Source organism: Amblyomma americanum, chromosome 1 (genome assembly GCF_052857255.1).
Source record: "Amblyomma americanum isolate KBUSLIRL-KWMA chromosome 1, ASM5285725v1, whole genome shotgun sequence".
In the NCBI taxonomy this organism is placed as follows: domain Eukaryota; kingdom Metazoa; phylum Arthropoda; class Arachnida; order Ixodida; family Ixodidae; genus Amblyomma; species Amblyomma americanum.
In genome coordinates this window covers 94,198,947-94,217,583 of record NC_135497.1, presented here as the reverse complement: position 1 = coordinate 94,217,583, position 18,637 = coordinate 94,198,947, and the positions used below count along the sequence as shown (strand labels likewise).

Sequence of the window (18,637 nt, the reverse complement as noted above, 5' to 3'; positions counted from 1 at the left end):
TTTGGACAACCGGATGCCGCAGTCCGCTCTTAGCTTCCGGTGCTGCGCCGTAATGTCCGTTCAGCACAAGCCGACAGGAGGACGCATCCCTCTGGTCTTCCTGGAAGAAGCGCTGCTGTCACAGCACGCCACTCTCCCTCCCCCTTGCCCCGCTGGCGTAGCACCCGTAGCTGCCTGCAGGTCGGCTCAAACTCCCGGGAGCGCGCAAAGCACGTAACTCACGTTGACCCGCGATAGCTTTTTTTGATGTCGCAAACAAATAAGTTCAGTCCAACAAGCACGCAATAAATTCGTCGCAGCGCGGATTGCCCCAAGCAAGACTGCTTCGTGTTCATGCTCGTTGCCGGTGCAGACGTCGTGGCTCTTGCCTTGCAGTCGAATAAAGGGGATCCTGCTGTACACATAGAGAAATTTAGTATTCCACGTGTGTACATTAATTAAGGAAAGAGAACCCGCGCATTTTATGTACCTTCATATTTCAACAAATTTGAAACCGACAACACCTTCACCTCTGTTCGAAAAATTAAGGCCTTTATACGGTCATTTGTGCAGTCAAATGAATGGCACCATGTGCTTTTCGTATGCTGCACTTATTAGACAATTCATTTGGAACAATGCTCTTTCTTTATATGTAGTGCTCCAAAGATTATTCAGTATCAAAAATGCCCTGTCTGGCTTTTTTTTTTATGCGTATTGAGGAAAATACAATCTTGTTCATCTACTTTGCCAGTACTAATATCTTGTTTTGAGCCTCGCTACTTTGCGACATACATGCGTTTATTTATTTCTTTTGAACATTTATGTGCTTTCAATATTATGTTTTCTTTTTTTGTTTTTGTGCAAGGCTTTGTCCTGATGCAGTCATGCTGTACTGCCCAGCCACGCTCACAAGCACCAGTGCTTAAGCGGGCTGGTTACTATCATGTGCAATTGCCTGGAAATAAATTATTATTATTATTATTATTATTATTATTATTATTATTATTATTATTATTATTATTATTATTATTATTATTATTATTATTATTACAAGCTGACTTAACAGAAACTGGAGTAGTCAGCGCAGGCGAGAGAATATGATTCATGCTGTTCCTAACGACGACATCTGCTGATTTGATTAAAAAAGCACGAAGCCAGAAAAACCTGTGTAACACCGTCGAGGCTTTTGATCGGTGACTTCCCCTTTCGAATCTCACACTAATTCTGTATATTCCCGTTCCGTAATGGAAGCAGATGCAAACATAACTTCACTTTTTATCCTTCCGAATAGCCTCTCTTTTGGTCTCCGGTTCCTTGTTCCTTCTCGGAAATTCGCTTACTCTGCCGAAACACCGCAACACGAGACGAACGCGCCAGCATAACGGTGTTACAGCGGCGAAAAAGTGCAAAACTATAATGAATGTATGATGATGTGGTAGCTGATTCCTTTTACTTTCTTTTTTAATGAAGATGTGCGAACGGAACTGAATACATGCTCGCGCTGTGCTGCTGAGCCGCTCTTTCAAACCTTCTAATAAGACGTTTAATGGGGCACACTGTTGTTCGCTTCTGTTTTTAGTGCGCGATTTTTGTATGTTTCTAATCATTCTCTCTTTTTTTTTCTCGTATGGGATCAGTTAGGTTAGCGGCCTGCCTAGCAGACGGCCAGGCAGTACACGTTATCTTAACTATTTTGCAGAGACCCATCGTTCACTTTAAAAGGCTTCGCAGAATGCTCACGCGGTGCTCGCGGGTAAAAAACGTCGAGGATGCTGGCGTACCACTTATTAGTTCAGTTTTGAAGGAAAACAGGTGATTCACTTAAAGCAGCTTGTCTCAGAATTCTGTTGAGGCGTATGAGTATTTAGGCGGGTTTTTTTCCCGGGGGGGGGGGGGGGGGGCTAGAAAAAAAGATTTGGCTGCGGGGAAATTTGAGCGGAGAGCCATAGTGCTCTTGACAGAGAGAGCGGTTCATGCTGCCCACTCTAGGCCACTTGTTTTGACCCGTGTGATTTTAATAGTTGGCACAGTGTTCGAAGACGTGATCTAGCCCTTTCTTTCAAAATGCCGCGTGATCACCGAGTCATCGGAGAATTCCCGGGATTTCGAAACCATTACCATCGCCACCTGGAGGGAAGTGGCGGAAATGGGGGCAGGTCTTGCCCTCACAGCTACACCAACGTCATCATCCCTATTTATTAGCTGCAGATATTCATATTTTCCCGCATAATAATTGTCTTCGGTTGATGGGTAATGTACAATATTTAATCAATATTCTGGCAACTTTTAATTTGGTTGCGGTATATCAGACTTCCCCGGACTCATAAGGATACACTGTTAGCATCACCATCATCGCCATAATCTCGAGAGTCAAAGACATGTGTCGTTGCATGATCTTTGCAGTATGTCATACATCAGAACTGGCGCGTTTACCTGCCGGACAATCCTAATGTCATTAATGTGGACCGGGTTCAAGGGCACTCTTTGTAATGCGTCATGCGCGCATGTGTAGTAATGTGGGATCCATATGGATCGTTAAATGGAGGTGGAAGGGGGGTGGATGGGGGCCTGGTATGACGAGAAATAACATCGCTGTCCCGTGAGTAGGTGTGATGTCATATTACAGCGTCGTCACGTGACTAGGTTTGATGGCACAATACATCGCTGTCACGTGACCCGGTGTGACGTCGCACTCATATGATGTCATCACTAATTATACTATTAGTCTTAGCGTTATCTAATTATATTATCATTCTTATGTGACATCATCATCTTCGTCGCATGACTATTCGGCTCGTGACCTCACCAGGTGCTGTTTCTTGCGGACACTTTTTTGCGGATACGACCTTGAAAGTGAGCCATTTAATGCTTTCGCATTAATAAAAGAACCCGCTCACTCCAACACAGACATAAACAAAAATTAGGGGACGCTTAAGCTTCGCCTTTAAGAGTGGAACGCGACAGCGTGTTGCAGCACTGCCGTGTGCTGTTTGATGTCAGTGCACGTCAAAGGTACCCAGGTGGCCGAAATTATTCCGGAGCCCTCCACTACGGCAACTCTTTCTTCCTTTCTTCTTTCACTCCCTCCTTTATCCTTTCCTTTACGGCGCGGTTCAGGTGTCAGCCGAGATGTGTTAGACACTGCGCCATTTTTTTTTACCCAAAAAGCAAATATCATTTTTTTTTTCAGTTTTATCGTGGCGTGTGTATGCCGTCTACCGTCGCCACTCACCGTGGTCGCCAGATGGCGCCGACAGGACAGGTGCAAGCCAACACCGGGTTGGCTTGCACCTGGCCAGCGGCGTAGGCGGTATGCGCTTCGCTAAAACTCTCCTAAGTGTACTACTGCTGTCGCCACGACAGAAGCTGCGCTACTCGTTGTGCATATGGCGACACTGCACGGCAACCTCGTGTTTATCGCCGCTGTGTTTCCGGCGTTCACCGCGTGTTTGCGCGTGTCCACCTTGAAGTCAGCTCCCGCTGCATTCGCTGCAATGTCTGCTAGACGTCTTGACCTTTAGGATGTCAAGTAAGATGACAGAAGGCACCGCCAATGATTGCCAACTGCCAGGACGATCGGAGGAGAATAGCACGACGAAAATCCTCAACTGCACAGCTGCCTGCTGCGATTGCTTTGATACATCGGCGAATGTTGAGGATTCAGGGCTCCTACTTTGCTCCGAGCAACGACCTCTGCCCTTATGCACTGGCTTCATGTTTTCAATTTATGGTCTCCATGGACACAGTGCAGGGCCCGATCACGGGACCTGGCCAAGATCCATTCGATGGCATTTCATGATTACGCGTGTTATTGACTACGAGATAGACTGCAGAATATTATTGAATATGTGATTGCAGCGCTTCGTCATATAGCAGCTAAATTTTGGAATAGAAAACGAGGTGGTCAGTGTACCTGCGTTGAGATGAACTTGGAGACCTCGTCCTGCAGGGCAGCCTCGATGCGGCCCTGGAAATGGCGTGCTACGCGATTGGCCACGATTCTGAGCAGCCAGTTGAAGGCAGACGACACGCCAGTGATGCGCGTCACCTTCATACCGTCCATTCTGTCCACCTGCAAGTGGATAGAGGAGGTGGTGGCGTAACGGGTCTAAGCCCTTTGGTCATTGCAGTAGCTGTTGCCCTCCTGAATTCAGCCATGCTCCCGGGCGCATTTCAACGTGTAGATGATTGCAAGTGTAAAGGGTTGTTTTCTGGAATGAGAAGTTGTTGTCAATAATTGTCTGGTGCCTTGTTCGTTTTAGACACATTCAGTGCAGAGAACATTCTCCAACTTGATTATACTGAAAACAAAAAAAAAATATCGAGTTTCATCGCACCTACAGCTCGGCATGCTAATCACGTTCGTTTATTGTTCTAGAAAAGGAGGCTATGATGCACTGGTGCAGTGCGGCCAGAGAGCACCTTCACCTGCAGTCGTTTTTGTCTTACCGTGTTTCCTGTCTCGAAAGGACCTGGAAAAGGTGCCTTTCCAATTTGATTCGGCACGACACAGAACAGAACTAGCGTTATAAGGTTGTAGGCATACAGTTATGCTTTATCGCGCAGAGGAATGCTCGCCTTTGGGTCTTTATTAATTCATGTGACGCATAAATTTAGCGAGAGCGAGTATACAGGTAAGGAGCATTGGTGCTCCGCGGAGTTCGGTTGGAAAGTATCGCCATCAACCGCGCGTAGCAGCTGGGCACGGACAAATCACTGAAGACAAGCTGGCAGGTTGAACGAAGTTCCTTGTCCGAAAACGAACTCCATGTTTCGACCTGGGGGCCGATTTCCTATCGAACATCTATCGGGCGACTCTTCCGGTAAACACTTCTGCGAGGGAAACATGCATACTGGCCTGAAAGTACTCGAGGCGGGCCTCTCCCCCCTTGATGGGCGCCCGGTAGACGATGAGCGTGTGCACTCGGTTCACCGCGGCCTCAATGTCCCCGGTGATGGTGAGGCCGAAGCGCGACGCGCGGTGGCGTCCCGTGAAGAAGACGTCGTTGACGGCAGCCGGCGTGGTCACGATGGCCGAGTCCTGCGACAGCTGCACGCTGCTGTTGCCGCTGCGGTAGAAGGCGGACAGGCCGAGCACCTGGCCGCCCGTGATCTGGAAGCTGTTCTCGCCAAAGTCCGGCACCTGCAGCGGGTCGACGGCGGCCACCAGCTCGCGGTCGTTGCGAACCGAGGCCAGCACGCGGTCGGCGTACTCGTTGGCGAGGGCCACGTCATCTGGGCACACACGACGCGGCCATGCGGTCGGTACCTTTCGCTCGCGCGAAGCATTGGACAATGACGCGCACTATATAAGCAGGAGATGGTTTGGTTTATGGGGGTTTAACGTCCCAAAGCGACTCAGGCTATGTGGGACGCCGTAGTGAAGGGCTCCGGGAATTTCGACCACCTGGGGTTCTTTAACGTGCACTGACATCTCACAGCACACGGGCCTCTAGAACGAACTTCGCCTCCATCGAAATTCGACCGCCGCGGCCGGGATCGAACCCGCGTCTTTCGGACCAGCAGCCGAGCGCCGTAACCACTTAGCCACCGCGGCGGCTTCTATATATCAAGGAGACCCACATGAATTAGCCTTCTGGTTACTATATATATATATATATATATATATATATATATATATATATATATATATATATATATATATTATACGGTTCAGATATTTCCACCGCGGCTGTTAGGTGTAGCAGGCCATGTGACACATAAAACGGTTCTCATTGCTTCTCAACCTTATGGCGTCATCAGACACGTGATTTCTCCGACGCCTCTGAGTGTTTCCCAGAATTCGTGATCGGTGGTAACAAAAATCTCAAATAAATAGAAGAGTGAACGAGAAAATATACATGAATAAGATGTTTTTATTATATCATTTAGAATAAAAATACATTACCATTCAAGCGCTGAAATGGCCCATAAGATCTGTGCTGTAATAAAGCATTACCGAGTATCATAATCATCCTGAGCCTTTTTGTTAGTTATGGATAATTATTTTTCAAAAATATTAAGTTCTAGAGGTCAAAATAGTTGCAAGTGTTGTATTTTCTGTAGCATTAGCTTTATTAAGAAAGTGTATTCAGACCCGTCGCGGTGGTTCAATGGCTTTGGCGTTCGGCTGCCGACCCCAAGGTCACGGGCTCGATAACGGTCGCAGCGGCTGTATTTTGAATATCTCGCACATCGCAGCGCTGGTGTTGTTAACGGCCGTTCATAAATTTTCTTCAGGGTTTCGTGCGCTTTCGTTTAGAGCGTGGTAATAATGTTCAAAACAACGCGATGCTTTCAGGAACTGCGCCGATATATGGACAGCCCTTGGCTCAGCTGTGCAGAGCCCAGGATCCCAGATAAGTGAGAGAGAGAGAAACCCTTTAATGAAAGAACAGAATTTATCCGGCGTTTAAAAATCGCTGGCAGCCTACTCTGCGTACTAAGGTGCATCGGCGAGTAATGATGCAACATATGAAATGATGAAGCGCATAGTAGTGCATTCCGTTTCAATCAAATGAACGGTCCGCTTTGTGACAACCGCGGCTCGATCGAACTGTGGAACATACCCTGCTTGAGAGCCATATGGTGGCGAGAGCGTATATATATATATATATATATATATATATATATATATATATATATATATATATATATATATACACTACGAACATTGCAGGGAGCAGCTCTCTCCAGAGCCTCTAACAATGGACAGTTAGTTTGTCAGCCCAGCTACGTGGGCTAAGGGTTGAAGCTAAGGGTACTCCCTGCTTACTAGGCTTGACTTCTTTTTCTTTGGAGTTTTTGAGTTTATTCTTATGTCATACAACATTGCGATTAAAACTCTTTGCGTAGCTGCAGTGGTTTAAAAATAATTATTCGACTGTAACTACTTATTTAGCCGCCGCGGTGGCTCAGTGGTTACGGTGCTCGGCTTCTGACCCGAAAAACGCGCATTCGACCCCGGCCGTAGAGGTCACATTTCGATGGAGGAGAAACGCTAGAGGCCCGTGTATACTGTGCAATGTCACTGCACAATAAAGAACCCTAGATTATCGAAATTATAAGCAGTCCTCCACTATGGCGTCCTTCATATCCTGAGTCACTTTGGGACGCAAAACCGCATAAACCAAACCAAACCAACCCAAACCAACTGAATATTTAGAGAAGGACGAGGTAAAACGTACTCTTCTATGCTTTAGGTGACTATACAACAACGCGGTATCAGTTCCATTGGTACAGCTTGCACGACTCTTTTAAACTATAGTGGCTCACACAGCTGAGACACTCTTTGCACAGGTTGTCTCAGCTAAATTTAGCCAATGCCTCTCCTACTCGCTCATTTTTTTTTTGTAAACGTAGCTTTCTTAATCTTCTTAATTGTTTTTCTAACGCTCTGAAGGAAGCGTTGGAAATCTCGCAGGCGACAAAGATTGTGGTCGCTTAGTGACTGCGGCTGCGCTTTGTTCTGCGTCAACGGCCCAAAACCCCTCCTATATCGCACAACGACCGACACGCGAGTGTCATCAAGAGCGTGCGCATAACCCAAAAAGTTCGCTGTCGCGAACACTTTGGATTCGGCGTACCCTCTGATTGGTCGCAGTAAAGCGGCTGCTACGTGAAATACGCCATGTGTGGTTTCTCGACACCCTCTGCGAATCTCTCCTCGAAACTTTCAACCTATCGGCAGTGGTTTAGAAGTAACTACACCTAACTGTGCTATCATAAATATATCGAAATAGGCTTCTGTTTTCTTTAAATAACCACGAGCAATGCTGCTTCAATTCTTTTTCTGCAACATGTAGCAGTTTCTTTTTCTCCTTGCGTAAGCACCTGGTAATGTTATAACGGTGGTGCTCTTTCTTGCATTCATCTTGTGCATTGCACTGAGGTAGCAATTCACTTCGTTGTATGCTTCTGGTTGTCTGATAAATTATTCATTGCAGGCACATTTATAACGACGTGCTGGTGTGTGCTTGAAGCTGTCTCTGGAGGGACAGCGCTGCGAACGACGCGAGACAAAAGAGCCGCAAAGGAATCATTGATGATTGGACACAACCGGACACACGCACGCACGCGCGCACGCACGCACGCGCACGCACGCACGCACGCACGCACACACACACACACACACACACACACACACACACACACACACACACACACACACACACACACACACACACACACACACACACACACACACACACACACACACACACACACACACACACACACACACACACACACACACACACACACACACACGCACGCACGCACGCACGTACGCACACATATAGAAACGACCACGAAGCGTGCTTGCTCGTGCTCCATTTTGCTCAAGTGCCTTGTCTTTCGCCACACTGTTTCGCTTTCAGCAAGGTATATCAACAAGTATGGACGCTTAATCCTTACGCCTGTAGCGTAGGGATTTATAACTTTACAGATGCAAGACTTGCCAGTTTAATGGCTGACTTCTGACCATACAGCTGCGTTTTTGTTCGCGCTCGCAGATGTCGAGACCAAACACGCCGTGGTGCACGGCGGCTACCGTCGCACAGGAGAAGCCGCGAGGTCGTCGCCTCCACTGGCGGTGGTCACTTGCTGCTCTCCATGCCGACGGGGGAGTCGATGGGCGGCTCGTACGCGATGATGGTGTCGGCGAAAAAGGTGAGGCTGTTGAGCACGCACAGCGCCGCGGCGAACAGGCCGGTCTTGGCGGCCGTCGCGTGGGTCTCCTGGCTGATGTACGTCAGCCCGGACACGACGAAGCCGACGGTGGCCAGCACGCCGTGCACCCGGTAGAAGATGGAGTACGGCACGTCGGTGCTGCCCATCACGACCGACATGAAGATCACCAGGCTGGTCAGGAAGAAGCTGAAGCACACCATGGCCATGAGCAGCGCGTGCGGGCGCAGCGTCAGATAGTTTGTCCTCACGTCGTAGTGGGCCGCGGACAGCAGGACGATCGAGGTCATCGCGGCGACCACCTGGAAGATCTTCAGCGAGCCCGTGAACGTGCGAATGTAGTACACGTGCCATGTCATGGCTGCTCAGGCCGCGGACTGCTGCACCAGGCTGCGTTTGGGGTAACCAGGCCTGGACTTTGGGGCGCGGCCGCGACAAGCGTACCATGCTGACACTTCTTCCTCTCGGGTTGCCCCCTTAGTGCCGCCTGGCGGCTCGCAGCACGGGTGTCCCACAGTGCTGTATAACAAGAGAAGCCTTTACCCGTCGATTTTCAGCCAGGCTAAAACAACTAGTTTAATGCGGCAAATTTGTACATAAAATTAGTATGTTCTGCAGAGTTACACAGGGCTCGCCTCTTCTTCGTTTGCATAACGAAGCGACATGAAAAACATGAAGAGGGGTTGAGCAGAGCTTGAGACCGAAAAATTAATCTGAACTGACGCTCAATTTCGCGGCTGGTTCAAGTGCACTAAAAGGCAGTTCAACGTGAATTAAGCGTGCGCAAAAGTGTATCGCGCACTCCAGCCTGAATAAATTGGTCGACATAACAAACCTGCCCGCTCATGTACTCTTTTCGCCGGATTCCAAAATCACTGCAGAACGCCCCTGTCGTCGTCGGTTCTTCCACATACTCGGAAGATGAATAGTTGTACCGCAATTCGCCGCCTCTCGCGGTGGGTGCTGCGTTCTGGACGAAGACGAGGCGAAGACAGCGAGCGCGCGGCGCCAGCGGTAGTGGGCGAATCTGACTAGCGGCGCGTTCTTGCGTGGGACTCGCCCGGCGCAATCATGACGAAGCACCTGAACTACCTCAACACCTTCTCGGGCGCCATGAAAGTGTTCCAGGTAGTGTCGGGTCTGATGGCGCTCACCTTCCTGGTGTACTCGCACTTCGACACCGAGTCAAACCACGTGCTGATGGACTCGCACGCCCTGTTCCTGTCGCTCATCTCGTTCTGCTTCTTCGTGACTTGCACCATCATCCTGCTCGCCGTGCTGATGGGCAGCACGGACGTGCCTTACTCCATCTTCTACCGCGTGCACGGCGTGCTGGGCAGTGTGGCCTACATCGTGGCCAGCCTGACCTACATCACCGAGGCCAACACGCGTGTGGCGGACACGCCGGGCCTGCTGGCCGCCTCGCTGTGCGTCATCAACAGCCTCACTTTCTTCGCCGACACCATCATCGCGTACGAGCCGCCCATCCTGTCGCCGATGATCAAGAAGCTGCAGGCGCAGCAGGAGAGGCAGCGGCTGCGCAAGGGCTACATGATGTAGGCGGCCCCTGCAGCGGTGGTGGCCGCACCGTGTCTGCCCGCCACCCTCTTAAGTTTTTGTCGGATGCCGCGGCTATAGTGATCACGTGGGCAGTAAATATTGGCGTGTCCTCGCCTTTGTGAAGTCTGACTCAGCTCCTTCTCTGTGGTCTTGATGTGCTTGTCTGGCTTGTACGTCTTCGTGTGTAACAATGCAGCCTATTGAAGAGAGTCCTCCTATGATGCATTCTGTTGTTAGGTCAGCAACAACAGCTTGCAAGAGCGGTGCCAAAGAACGTTAAGTGCTCAGTGCTGAAAGAACAAAAATAAGAATTTTTACCTTGAGCGAGAACTGCCCGGAACAGTAAGGAGGTGAGCAGAACCACTTCTTGGCACCTACGCTGAAATGACAGGAAAATTTTGTTAATGAAGGGATGATGCCTAGACAGAAAGCCCGATCATTATCTCTAATCCTGCTAATGTAGTCACAAAATTCGCCCATTCTTTCTTGTGCAAAAGAAAGGCTAATCAGCGATAGGCAGAGTATTATTCTTTTTATGGGATACTTGCGCAGCTGTGCGCTGTATTGTCGAATTAAGAACCGTTCTTTGTAGAATGCGCTTTGAAATATGTGGTTTCCCTTGACACCTACGCGTGATTGTGGCTCTGTGGCCGTCACGGTGGCCTATAGGTGAGTGTAGGCCTGGTCACCGTCAATATCGGGCTGCCCGAGCTTCCTTGGTTTGCACAGAACTCAGTTGGGCTATGTGCCGTGGGAAACACCCAGCAGCTGTGCGAGTGCTTCTTGTGCAAAGCTTTGAATAAGCGTGACAGATGAAGTCTTCGCTTGGGGTCTTTGTGAGAAAACGCGTTAAGTGCCCAGAGGGCTGGTGCGAGGGGAGCGAACGCACACGCACCAAAAAAAGACGGACGGGTGAAATGCCTGGTTCTTCCGTCGGGCTTGCTCTTGTCGGTTCGTGCTATTATTTTCCCACTGTTATGCATAAGGTTTGTGAGGTGTAAGCGTAAGTTTTTCTTGTTCGCTTGTATCTAAAGCACCTGCTGAGACAAGTGAGTGACCCAGCGCTCTGGCCAGCTCTGCCGCCCCCAAATACGCAAGCGGCAGTACGCCGAGTAGTACCGCAGCGTAAATAATAAGGGGATTTTAAATCTATCCACAGTCAAGTTCGCGACATCTTGCTTTCATCTCGGCATAGGTGTGAGCTAGCCTTCGGCGAGCGCATCAGAGATATAGACGACATTCTCGAATTTTGAGCAAAACACATTCTCATCACAACGTATATAACCGTACCAAAAGAAAGCAGAGTGAACCGTGTAAAGATTAAATGTATTAAAGGGATTATAAACTTTTTTGCGCGTTTTCGATATAGATGAAGTATAAATCTGGGCACCCCAATGGTAACCAAAATACTTCCTTATCACAAGCAGTTGTAACTCATTTAATCCGGCACGATAATTAGCAGCGCATATAGTTTCTCAGCATCTTCACGCCACATAACGCAGCACAAATCAATACCCGACAAGTCTATACGAATTCTCCCAGGCATCTCGGGGCTGGTAAGTTTTTCCATTCAGACTTACCATAACTGTATGGAGGCGTTTTCCACTCAAACAACTGTCGTCTCTGGCGGACAAGTTGAGACAATCCGCTAGACGAGTCTATAGAGTGGGGCAGTCTTTGGCCATATGCACAACGAGAGGAGCGCCGGTGGTGTCGAATTAAAATTGTGAACACAGCCGCCGCGGCCGCCTATTCCGCCGCTGTCGGTGGTCCCAGGCCGCACAGGGCGCGACAAAACCAGCGGTGTGCAGCCAGCTGTCGGGCCTTCTATTCAGCGCCAAGGACGCGCCCTTGGGCTGCGCCCGGCCACAAAGGACACGGGTGCAAGAACTTCGCTGATGTGCCCGATTCGATAACCGCCGAAGGCAGCTTGCCACGTGCGCTGGGGACAGGCAACAGCCCGAGCTGCTTAAGTGTTTTGGCGGTTGATTTGTACAGGGGAAATCGTAAAAGCATTCACTGGCACGACCAGAAAGAGAGCAGCTGGTGCTGCCTATATTAAGAATTAACCCTCGTCTTAGATGAAATCGCTCGATATTTCGGTGCGTTGCTGGAGGCCGCGCAGCGAGCCCATGCGTCATGCACGGGAATATCATTATTGTCGCCACTGTCATTGCGAAACCCGTATAATTTCCAGGTGGGCGTGAACTGTGCCCCTTCGAGAGGAAGGAAGGCCTCAGACGTTGCTGGCACATACCCACCACGGGGGAGTGGGTATGTGCCAGCAACGTCTGAGGCCTTCCTTCCTTCCTCTCGAAGGGGCACAGTTCACGCCCACCTGGAAGGAAGAGGGAGCTTACAAAGGAAAGATATGCTGAGAAAACGGAATGGAAAAGAAGGAAAGGAAATCAGAACTATAGCTCGCCAAGTACCAAAGGAACGAGGCAACCTCCATCAGCATGACCTAAAGAACATAAAAAAGAAACAAAAAAACGTGTCAATATACCCGGGAAAATAAGCAGAGTGTTGCGGACTGAGCAGCCCTATGTGCGGCGCTGTCATGTTGAGCCGATACTAATAAAACAACCAAAGGTTCAAGACAGCGCGATGTTCTCCGTCCCGACGAGGCGCAGAGGCATTTGGATAAAAAAGAATGTTCTCAAGAACAGCCCAATGAAAACCTAGGGGGGCCAGCTCTGGACGCTAAGACCAGGCGACTGAGTGTTTCGCAGCCACCACAAGCCGAACAAGGCGGACAAGATACGTCTTCATCGAAGAGCGCATATATGAGCTGGTACGCTCCAAACCGACGCCATGCTACTGTGCTCAGAAGAGTGGGTCAAGGGATACAACTTTTTTGGCAATGCGACCGAAGCTAGGCCGCGGGTGGCGGACTCCGACCTCGAACCCTCTCTCCAACTCCCCGCTTTCACCTCCTCCGCGCCCCCACCCCGAACAACTCACTCCCCGCTGCACGGGGACAAAGGCCCGTCTTCATCCCTTTTCTGCCTAAAATCAGCTGCATTGCCAAAAACACTTGTCCGCGAGTACAGAAGCAGACAGGCAACAAAATTAAATTTGACCGTGAAATTTTAAAGCAAGCTTCTCTGATTCTGATCTTGGACCTATAGCTTTTCGCAAGGTCCAATGTCTTGTGCAGATAACAAAACGAAATTCTCAAAGCTTTGCACTACTGCAAAGCGCAGGCTCAAAGGACCATGAGTCGTATACGCAGCGTCTGTAGTCGGCTCTCCGTGCTACTCTGCATGAACATCCTTTCGTTGAGACAGCCGACCCGGTTGTGAAATGTAGTGAGAATCGTTAAACGCCCTGAACAATGCGCCGAAAGTGGCGGCATACCTCTCTTCCTTGCGCTGCACGCAGCCAGAGACATTTCGCTGAAGAAAAAAAAAGTTTTTGAGCAAGCAAAGTGTTGTTGCTCACAAAACACATTTCTTGGCATCCGGATACATTTGAATCGCAAAATATAACACAGCTGGCAGCAAGTAGGAGTCTGCCAAAGACAGAGTGCGGAAGAGAATGATTGACGAAAACAAAGGCTGTGAGGTTGCACTAATCAACGCTGCTCTTGTCAGCTCTTCTACGCTGGGTGTGGGCGAAGCGAGGGAAAGGGGGTCATTATGTACGACGATCATGATACAGATGGCATAGGTGAAGACCTTAGACACACGCTGGATTCAGGAGGCTTATTATAAGCCGGTGGCCTGCTCCTAAGTTGCGCAAGAAGCCAATTGAGGCTCGGATATGGCTTTGCAAACAGACTTGAGTACGGCCTTGCTGAGTATTTGGTTGTCCAGGGGAGCCATGGTAGTGGCCAACATCCCCCATTAACACGCGTATTTTCGGCATCACTGCCAGCGCCGTTCCCAATGAATTAAAGCACCGTAACGCAACTCACGTACAGCATGGACGACGCGAGCTGAATGACCTCACTCACTCACTCGGTGTCAGCAGTGAACACGGTCGGCTGCTCCCCACGCCTCACAGAGCACGGCATTATGCACGCCCCACCCGTCCTCAAACAACTGCACGCATTAGGCGAATAGCTGCCACCCGGTCCTCTGGACAATAGCAGCGGCGCGCTGATACAAGATGGATCGTTCGCGCCTCCGGACGACCATTGGTGCCGGTCCAGTGCAGTCGCCAGCGGAACGTACACAAACTGAGCGCCAACACTGTAGCGGCACAACGCTCTTCATCAAGCAGCTCTTCAGAAGCTGGCAGTACAGTGTGATTCATTTTCGCCGAGTTTCCGTCCCGGTCGCTGACTTCAGAACGAACCCATGTTCATTCGCACGAGGATCCAAAAACGACTCACCTCTGACATCGTAAATTTCCTTGCGCGGCACTCAAACGCGTGGCGGTTTGTCAGGTATGGCGCCGTGCAGTCTGTCGCCGAACTCGCGCCAGCCGCGCGGAGATGGCACCGTATTCCCGAGTACAGCATCCGCCGCGGTGGCTCAGTCACTTTGGCATTCGGCTGCTGACCCCAAGGTCGCTGGTTCGATCCCGGCGATAGAGGCGGAATACAAAAACGCCCGTGTGCTGTACGATGTCAACGCGCGTTAAAGAACCAGGTAGTCTAAATTAATCCGGAGCCCTCCGCTACGGCGTCCCACATTGCCAGTATGTCGTTTCGGAATGTTAAACCGCACAATTCGCAATTTTCCGTGGTTTCAGACAGTGTTGTGAAGCACACTCTGTATTCCTGTACAAAAAGTCCGGCAGTTTGCCGATACTTGTAGTGGGGCAAGATGGTGCAATCTTCTGGAAGAAATAATAGCGCACAAAAAAAAAATTACCCACGAGAAGGCCGAGAAACGCGCAGGACAAGTGCTGCAGTTACCTCCTTTTTTTTTCTTCTTCCACTGATGGCTCTCTTTATGCCTGCCGTAATCAGCAACTTGATCGTTGTGAGAATGCCATACAAAAGCAATAAAATGTCCTTCAGGCGAAAACAAACGTAAACTAAAGATCGCTTCGCTCTCGGCTGCGGTTCCCTTTGCGATACCGCAGGTTATCTGCCCAGTGCACTATACTTGGCCTGACAAAGTACGTTTCTTCCTCTCGATTTTTGCGAGAACGTCAACTCCCGCTTTTGTTTTTGCTCTGCTACATGCTGTTCTGCCTTTTCTCTGTGCCTATCATTCTCTTTCCCATTGCTTGTTGCGCTGTTCTTTGTTTCATTTCTAGCTCTTTCGCCGCCTTCCCAGATTTGGCTATACAGCTGAACGCAACGGTCGGGCACTCGCTGTGTGACGCCTCATTAACCAACGCTTACCGCGAAAATTGATGTCGGCAGGAATTAAACGTGTCATAAAACAGAACCCTTGGAGTCTACGCACTGCGCCTCACGAGTGATGCTCCCTCGAAAGGATGCTCGATAAACGAGCAACAGGAGCGGAGAAATTGAAGTACAATACGCAGGGTGTCCTAGCTAAGTTTAGCCAGGGTTTATAAATATGCTGCGACACTCTAAAACGAAGCGACCAAATTGCATGTTGCTGGCTATGGTATGGAGCAACTCACACTATTTTTGTATTGTGCTTAATTGCATAATTAGTCGAGGTTAATTACCCACCTTCGCAAGCAACGAAGATAGGCGAAAAAATCCAATGAGAAAGTCGTAGTACGGTCCGCGGAACGTCTAATTGAGTCGTTTCTAACTTTGCATCTATTGCGTATCTGCTTTTTTTCGCTCTCGGCAGATGCCCGCGAAATACAATAAAATACCACGTGACATGACCGCTTGCGCGTCGCAATTGCAGTGCTCTCAAACGTTCCGTGTAGAAACGAACAGATCAATCAGCCCGGTGTGCTGCTGCTTAAAAAGGTGACAGGGCTGAGACGCAGGCTCTGGCAGCGCGATTTACGCGAGAGGAAGCGATAAGGACTGTGTCTGCTTGTCGTTATCAAGCGCCACAAGAGAAGCATACCGCTGGCCTATATCGTACAGCCAGCCGCTGCGTCACTGTCCTATCACCTTTTAAGCGGCAGCACACTGGGCTAAATGATCTGTTAGTTCTTACGCGGAACGTTTCAGAGCACTGGAATCGCGGCGCGCAAGCGGACATGTCACGTGATATTTTTGTATTTCGCGGGCTTTTGTAATGAGCGGAAAAAAAAAGCCGATACGTAACAGATGGAAAGTTAGAAACTGTTAAATTGGAGGTTTCGCGGACCGCTCTACAACTTATTCATTGGACTTTTTTGCCTATCGTCGTTGCTTGCGCAGTTGGGCAATTAATCTCGACTAATTATGCAATTAAGCACAACACAAAAACAGTGACTTTCTACTTACTATAGCTAACAGATGCATCTGGTAGCGTCGTCGAGTGCCTCGGCGTATTTTAAAACCCTGGCTAAAGTTAGCTGGGACACCCTGTATATTTAGGCTTTTGGCGCTTCCCTCCATTCGCACCCTTTTCTTCTGTTTCCGTTCCGCCGTTTATTTCGCCTCATTCTAAGCCCGATTACGCCTATGTGGGAGTAAAAAGAGAGTAATCTGTCCTCTAGTGCACTTTCTTTGGGAGTGCGCTATAGGGCAGATTACTGCCCTTTTCACTCCTTTCTGTTTAGAGCGTACACCATCGTCCACATTACCGAGGCCGCGTCCCGTCGCCGTTGGCGCTGCTGACTCGGCTCGCTTAGTGTTCCTGTATAGAACATACTGTGACATTCCTTGTGTGCTACGAGGTACATTCCTTGTGTGTGCTACGAGGTACATTCCTTGTGTGTGCTACGAGGTACATTCCTTGTGTGTGCTACGAGGTTCCACGTTCGACGGCGCGGCGTAGACGGAGACCCAGATGACAGGCATCATCAATTACCCAGCCATGCTCGTTGAGAGTGACAACCAGAACGAAGGGGTTTAAGCCCAACCGGACCCGCCGCCGCGGGGAAACGGGCTTATCATCTCCAATTGGCGTGGCGGTTCCAGGGGCGGCCCTTCCGAGCACATTCCAGGACAAGGGAACTGTCAGCGGGCCAGAGCGCGCCTTACCTTGAGGAGCGAGTGTCAGTTGATGGATGGAGAATGGAGGCCGGTGACCCGCGGGAACTGTCAGCGGGCCAGAGCGCGCCTTACCACAGCCGACGCTATGCGCTACCTCGAAGACAACATTCTTTCCCTCGGACTCAACACGTGAGGGGGGCGAGACAATAAGTGCGGTGGTATGTTTGTGCGCCCAAGTGAAAGCCCTAGCCCCCCTCCTTCCCCTCCGGCGTGGGCGTCCTCACCCTAGGGAGTGTGGAGAAGAGGATATAAAAATCGAGAAGCAGTACGGAAGGGGGACGCTCAGGACGACATCGTTCGCCAAGAGGGCCTTCAGCGCCGAAGCCCGACGGCGTGCAGCTTCTGCCAGCAACCGCTCGAGCCCAACTCCGGAGCCACTCCATCGCCCCCATGAAGTCGTCGGCACGTAAGCTCGGACGCCCCAGCCTCTGATGTATAATCTTAATCATGTGTAATTATTGAATATACCTGTTTGTTTAAACTGAGCCATACGGTGTCTCTTTGCCTCTCCGTCCCGTGTGGACCTGCGCATTATGGGGGTCATCACACTGGTGTCAGAAGTGGGGTCTCAAAAGCAAATGTCCTCTGAATGCTGCGACATTCATGACTTCAAAATTGTAATCAAAAGGGAATCACGGGACTGATTGTGGGACTTTTACCCCTATTTGAGAGGCTTGAGGCACCGGAGGGCTTGAAAAAAAAATTGTCTTTATCTGAGGGAGCTCCCACTCCACAGCCGTCGCTCGGAGCAAGCATGCTGGCATTAGGAAGCGTCATTCCGACGTTTACAGGAGATAAGACAGGGGTTCCAATCTGCGATTTCTTTTCCATGCTAGAAGAGATTGGGAAAATGGGGGGATGGTCCGATGCTCAAATGCTGGGAATGGCGAGGTGTAAGATGGCAGGAGCTGCTCATGATTTTGCATGGCGAGACGAAAAAGTAAAATCCACAAAATCATTTGCGGAATTTAAGAAGCTCGCGTTTGAGCATTTTGACACTGAACCACGTCACGTGCGGGTACAGAGGTTCCGTGACGCCGGACAGATGGTAGGGGAGGACGTGCGAACGTTTGCGTCGCGGCTTCAGCGCTTAGCGCGCGATACGTTAAGCAGGGAGGAGGAAGGAGACCAGCTAAGGAAGAAATACGCGGAGGATCTTCTTAAAGAGGAAATGACCGCTTTGTTCGTGGCTGGTCTGCAAGACCCCGTGCGCCGGTTCGTGCTCTCGCGCAAGCCGAGCAATTTCGACCAAGCCGTGGCGGCCGCATTGGATGAGGAACGAAATGAGGCGTTAACGACAGCCGCAGCGAGAGTACGCGTCATAGAGAGAGCGGTGCTCAACCCTGAGGTTGCTCTCTTGACAGAGCGGTTAGA

The 18,637-nt window shown here is 50.0% G+C and overlaps 1 protein-coding gene across 1 annotated transcript in view; it reads right to left on the bottom strand.

Moving 5' to 3' along the window:
* The window catches only part of LOC144133952 (uncharacterized), a 29,627-nt gene extending 17,588 nt beyond the window's left edge, over positions 1-12,039 (bottom strand). Inside the window, exons 1-4 of the mRNA XM_077666997.1 lie at positions 11,808-12,039; positions 10,546-10,606; positions 4,838-5,214; positions 3,893-4,051 (exon numbers count right to left, since the gene is read on the bottom strand). Of these exons, the coding sequence (XP_077523123.1) occupies positions 3,893-4,051; positions 4,838-5,214; positions 10,546-10,606; positions 11,808-11,810 (600 nt within the window). The 5' untranslated portion in view covers positions 11,811-12,039. The remainder of the gene's footprint in view (positions 1-3,892; positions 4,052-4,837; positions 5,215-10,545; positions 10,607-11,807) is intronic.
* Positions 12,040-18,637: the final 6,598 nt, after the last annotated feature.